The sequence below is a fragment of the Mastomys coucha genome, unplaced genomic scaffold, assembly GCF_008632895.1.
Source record: "Mastomys coucha isolate ucsf_1 unplaced genomic scaffold, UCSF_Mcou_1 pScaffold18, whole genome shotgun sequence".
Lineage (NCBI taxonomy): Eukaryota > Metazoa > Chordata > Mammalia > Rodentia > Muridae > Mastomys > Mastomys coucha.
Window position 1 is genome coordinate 43,445,432 of NW_022196900.1, and position 6,523 is coordinate 43,451,954.

At 39.7% G+C, this 6,523-nt stretch overlaps 1 protein-coding gene across 4 annotated transcripts in view; it reads left to right on the plus strand.

Annotated features, from left to right (window-relative positions):
- Positions 1-6,523, plus strand: part of Ccdc171 (coiled-coil domain containing 171) — a 323,333-nt gene that overhangs the window by 59,961 nt on the left and 256,849 nt on the right. For all 4 annotated transcript variants that reach the window (XM_031377774.1, XM_031377773.1, XM_031377775.1 and 1 more), the window contains one exon: positions 4,387-4,479. In XM_031377774.1, coding sequence (XP_031233634.1) covers positions 4,387-4,479 — 93 coding nt within the window. The remainder of the gene's footprint in view (positions 1-4,386; positions 4,480-6,523) is intronic.

Below are 6,523 nucleotides of genomic sequence, written 5' to 3' on the forward strand. Positions count from 1 at the left end.
AGAGAGACAGAGAGAGACAGAGACAGAGACAGAGACAGAGATACAGAGAGAGAGGGAGGGAGAAAATGTGGAGAGAATTGCAGGTTGGTGTTACTATAGCACCCTCTGCTGGATATAAGAGTTATTTCACCAGGCTGGAAGATTAAAAAAATTTTTGAGTGCATTTATTTAATTATGCCTATCAACAAATCCCACTCCTGGGAAGTGTTTGTTTAAAGACTTGGTTATTTTTTTATTGCCTTGCTGATTTATTGATAGCTATAGTCATAATAAACAACATGCAAATTTGTTTTCTTTAGCGCGTTTCATTCAAAATGGGAAGGTGTGAAAAAAAAAATGTGATCTCTAGCTTATTATTTCAACCTATTTCATTTTGTTCTATTCTGGAAAACTAGAACTTTATCTTGATGTTTTTGAGTGGGAGCCAGATTATTAATTAGTTACTGAATTATATATATAAAAATAAAAGTTTGTTGATTCTTTTATTACAGAATTATGGACTATTTTGTATACAATTTTAATAAAATATGAGACTAAGCAGATAGATCAGCTGGTTAAAGTGGCTTCCCTTGCACTTGATCTTAGCCCTGGAGATATGGAAACAGTCAGGTCCCTGGGGCTCGCTGGCTACCTGGGTTAACCTGCTTGCTGAGTTCCAGGAGGCCCTGTCTCAACCTCTCTCTAAAAACTTAAACACAAACTAAACCAAACCAAATGGTTCTTGAAACTCATGATGATGCTTGAGAAAAAAACACCCAAGGTTGCTCTCTGTCCTCTTCACAATGTGCACACATGTATATACGTGTATATGTAATCCCTAAATATAGGAACCATTATTTTGATAAAAATATACTATTTTGGTACCTGAGAAAAATACTTAGCTATTGTTAGACTAATTTCATTTCTTTGTCCTTTATTTTAAAAATCTTATTTTCGCCGGGCGGTGGTGGCGCACGCCTTTAATCCTAGCACTTGGGAGGCGGAGGCAGGCGGATTTCCGAGTTCGAGGCCAGCCTGGTCTACATAGTGAGTACCAGGACAGCCGGGGTTACAGAGAGAAACCCTGTCTCGAAAAACCAAAAAAAAAAAAATCTTATTTTCAATGTCCTTGGACTTTTCTCTAGTCTCCTGATCCACAGAATCTGAAATGAATATATTGCTTATTGACAAAGTCAACTATGTCTTGTAGGGCTTACATAATTTTAAAAGATTTGTTTATTTATGTATTTTATGTCTATGGGTGTTTTGTCTGCGTGTACATCTGCATATCAGAAGAAGGCATCAGATTCCAGGGGACTACAGATATAGACGATTGTGAGCCAACACGCTGGCGCTGGGAATTAATCTCAGGACCTCTGGAAAAGCAGCCAGTGCTGTTGACTGCTGAGCCCCTATACAAGTTTTTTTTTATTAGTATCGGTCTTCCCTATACAAGTTTTTATTAGTATAGGTTATTCTTTGTAGTCTGTGCTATGCATAAGAATTGCTCTGCTACACTGTGCACCATGGCTTATACCCACAACGTGTGGAACTTGTTTTGAAAGTATAAAGTCAAATGTGAAAGGAACTGTTTTCCACCAATGGGAAGCAGACTTTAGGTCGTTGTTACGACCTTTGCACTATTTTGGTTCTGTCTGTGTATGTCTGTGGTAGTTTGATTGGAAATGGCTCCAATGGGGTCATATATTTGAATCCTTGGTTTCCAGATGGTAGACTGTATAGGAAAGATTAGGAGGTAAGACCTTCTTGGATAAGGTGTGTTACTTGGGGGTTGGTTTTCAGTTTCAGAAGCTCATACCGGGGCCTAGTCTCTTTCTACCTTCATCTTGTGGGTCAGATGTACGTTCTTAGCTACTGTTCAAGCACCATGCCTGCCTGTCTGCTGCCATGCTCTCTGCTATGGTGATCATGGACTAACCTTCTGAATCTGTAAGCCAGCCCCCGACCCCCAATTAAACTCTTCTAGAGTACCTGAGTTCAATTCCTAGCACCCACATTGTAGTTCACAACTTTCCGTAACTCCAGTTCCAGGGGATCTGATACCCTCTTTTGACCTTCTCAGGCACTAGGCACATAAATGCTGTATATAATTTACAGGCAGACAAAATAATCGTATACATAAAAAAAAATCTAGCAAGGCATGGTGGCAAATATCTTTAATCCTAAAACTGAGGCAGAGGCAGAGGTAGGCACATAGGGATCCAGGATAGCCAGGGGTACACACAGAGACCCTGTGTTAAAACAATAACAATAACAATAACAAAAACCAAAACAACACAAAAAAAATCTAAAATAAAAAATCAGCTGTTATCTTGGGCCCGGAGTGAAAGGTCAGCAGTTAAGAGCACTGGTTCTTGCAGAGAAGCAGTCATCTGTAATTCCATTTCCAAGGTATCCAAAGCCCTTTTCTGACCTCCAGGCACATACATGCTTGTAAAACACTCAGACACATAAACTAAATCTAAATAACCTTTAAAGGTGCTATATGGAAAATTTCAAGCATTCAGTATAAAAGAAAGCCTATCATAATGACCATCCCTATGTGCCTGTCTCTTCAGTAGTTATCTGAAATGGTCAATATTCATGCCATCTTGGATATATTTAAAGCCAGTCCAAATATAATTTTTTTTTCCTTTTTCTCAAGACAGGGTTTCTCTGTGTAGCCCTGGCTGTCCTGGAACTCACTCTGTAGACCAGGCTGGCCTCAAACTCACAAATCCACCTGCCTCTGCCTCCCAAGTGCTGGGATTAAAAGCATGCATCATCACTGCCCAGTCCAAATACAGTTTCATTCATGGATACTCTGGTTTGCATTTCAAAGAGATAGAAAGTTTAAACTGTCAGTATTTACCATATGTTTATACATAATAATAAGGGCTGGGGAGATGGCTTTGTGCTGAAGAGTATTTGGTGCTCTTGAGCAGGGCCTAGAGTTGGTTCCTAGGACCTACATGGTGGCTCCTAACTATCCATAACTCCAGTTCTGGGGATACAGCACCTTCAACTAACCTCTGAGGGCATACTTACAAACATTCAGGGAAAATATTCATACACATAAAGTAAATCATAAAGATATAATAATTTTTTAGTTTTATCAAGTCTCCAAATTTAATCATCTCCCATTTTTGAATGTTTTGTTTGAACCTTCACATTAGACTATTAATATTTACTAATTTCAGTTTTGAATGGAATACTTTTCAAAATAACACAGCATTAGAGGATACAGACGTCAAAATTTTACCTTTAAGAAGACTCTGTTAGTATAACACATGCTAATCAGCTATAAGGGAGGCGAGGCAGGCAGATCTCTGTGTTAAGAGGCCAGCCTGGTCTACAGAGTGAGTTCCAGGACAGCCAGGGCTACACAGAGAAACCCTGTCTCAAAAATCCATATCAAAGGGGGGAAAAGATGATGTTATGCAAAGTATTTTATCTTTTTGGATTTCAACCATCTGTAGTTTTCACATTGGAATTATTGTTTTCTGCCTTTGGAGACTATTTTCTAGTGTAACAAATTGTTAATAACTATTGATAAGGAGGGATAGAGAGATGACCCAGCAGTTGGGAACAATTGCTGTCCAAGTTTGATTCCTGGCATCAACATTGGGTAACTCAACAATTGCCTGTAACTCAGACTTTAAGGGAATCCAGGGTCTTTGGCCACCACAGACACTGTATTCACTTGCACCTAGGTCCCCCCTACACATAATTTAAAGTAATAAAAATAAATCTTAAATAAATATTGAAAGGACTGGGTGTAGTAGAAGTGCATTTAATCCCAGCACTCAGGAGGCTGGGGCAGGCACATATCTATGAGTTTCAGTCTCACAAGGGCTACACTGAGAGACCATCTCAAGGAGAAAACGTACTGATATGGCTGTAAAATCTAAACAAAGCAAGTAGCCCAGTGTACACAACAAGTGCTTTGTAAGCTGTGTGCTTTGAAACACAGAATGATGCAGAATGACTCCTCGGAATGCAGGCCTGAGTGTGTGTCTAGAGAGGACCATAGGATGGAAGGGAACTTGCCAGCCTATGTTCTGTACTATAGCAGCCACCATGAAAGTGTGTGCCCAGAAGTAGAGTTTCTTCCTGATTAATTATATACAGACTGTACCTCAATAAGATTAAAAAAGAAAAAGAAACAAGGCTTTGGAGTGTTCTTCTCAGGCATTAATTTTACACTCCCTTCCTGCACAGTATGAGACATGGGGCTAGATATACCTGTAATACCAGGACTTGGGATGCTGAGGCAGGGGGATCATGGGCTCTAGGTTGGCTACACAGTTTAAGCCATCTAAAGTGTTAGTTATAATTCTGTGATTGGCATTCTCTATGTGCTTTTAATGCCAGTGTTAATGAGTTTGAACTTAACTTGTTTTTTAGGCAACCACTGTGAGGGTGAGGAAGTTAGAAGAGAATATTGAAGCAGAAAGAGCAGCACATTTGGAATCAAAATTTAATTCTGAAATTATTCAGGTAAGATTCAATCATGTTTCTGGCATACATTTTCTCAGGTGGCAGCAGCTAAGGTATGTGTTGGGAATGGTAGCATACCGCTGTGGCACTCACTGTGGGTCAGGGTAAGGGTACCATTTTGGATCTCTGTTAGAGGCGATGTTGGCACACTGTTAGCCTCAGGCTAAGGTGTCACCACTGCCTGTTCTTAAGTCTTGTTTTGTGTGTGGCTACTGTGATGGAAGAACACAGTGTTCGTAGCAGCCCCAGTGGCTTGTGTTATTAGGATCAGTTGGTTTTCTGTGACTACAGTGGAACTCAGGAGATGACTCGACCTAAGAACAACCTTACTGCTAAAGAGTTCATGTGTGTTTGACTCATGCCCCACTTGTGTGGTTTTCTTATGGGTACCACACCGTGGAGTGAGTGCACCCACCTCTCACTTGGTGAGCCAGGAAGCAAGGCAAGAGAGGACAAAGCAAGTCCCATAGTCCACTCTTGTTGATGCCAGGGCCTCCTCCATGACCCCACCTTCCGAAGGTCTGTAGCACCACTTGATAGTACCGTTCTGGGCACAAGGCTTTGGATACTTGGATTCAACATCCAAATTGGCAGCATCTTGAAAAACATGAAATATTACTGTTTGGCCCTTTCCAGGGTAATTAGTTCTCTCCTTGTCTGCTTAGTCTTGTTCTTTTCACTCTTTGTCCAGGGTTAGCATTCTGTGTACTCTGGTCTGGATTTTGCTTTCTTCAGGATGTAAGAGCAGTACATTGTTCTTAAAGTGGTATACAGCTAGTCAACAGCTATATGTCATTGTTTTGAGAAAATGCACTTTGTTCTGCTGTTGCTAGACACAGGCATCTAATTTTAAGATGTCATATTCTGCAAAATATATGCAAAGTTTGGCAGATTATTAAAACCAACTCCTGGTATATCCGTTGCCCAGCTTTAAACCTACCTCAGACCAGTTGTGACTTGTAATTATCCCCTGCACTGTCCTGCTTCCAGGTTATACTAAGTGAAATACAAGTTATCATGTCATATCACTATGAATAATTCCATCAGACAGGGTTGTTTTACTGTAGAGGTTCCTCTTCTACAGGAAAAAAAAAAAGCCTCCAGGGGTAAAAGGCTCTGTTTAAGCTTATAATATATTTAAATTTGAAGTTGCATTTATTTGTGCATATGTGTGTATATGCATGTGTGTGCGTGTATGTGTGTACATGCCACAATGCACATGTGAAGGTCAGAATGAACAGCTTGTGGGAGCTGATTCTGTCCTCCGTCATGTAGGTTCTAGTGACTGAACTCGCGTGATTAGGCTGGGTGGCAAGTGTCTTTACTGGCTCAGCTGTCTCGCCAGCCCCATGGTTAAGCTTATAATTATATTCGTGTCATAATGTTTCTTTTAGTTTTCAAAACCACTTAAGATATTTTGTGAAAGAAATGTAAATACATTAGAAGGCAAAGACAGCTAGATAGCATCGTCCAGCTTCTGCTTTTGTGTCTTAGTTCTTCATTCTTCTACACTTTGTCCCATTGAATGCTTTAGAAAAGAGCCTATGCCTTTGCTTCTAAGTTTTTAGACTTTTCTGTATTAATAGTGTGTTTTTGAGATTGTAATTTAATTACATTTCTGTCTTCCATTTCTTCCCTCCAAATCTCATATATCCCTCCCTGCTGTGTTAATTCATTACCTTTATTTTCATTAATTGGTATTGCATGCACATATGTATTTGAATATAGCATGTATTCCTGTGTAAAACCTGTTGAGTCCATATAATGTTGCTTGAATGCATGCTGTTATAACCTGGTAGGGTTTCATGAAGGAGGCAGAGGCAGGAGGATCTAGGGTTAGAAACCACCTTGTTTATTTTCTTTTAAAACAAAAACAGAAAGAAATGTTTAGATAAATGACAAAATCTGTTGTTGATAAAATAGTATATTCAAAATGGAAACAAACCTTTCTTAGCTTTTTAAAAATTACTTCTCCTGCTGGTGGGATTGCAAGCTGGTACAACCACTCTGGAAATCAGTTTGGCGGTTCCTCCGGAAATCGGAC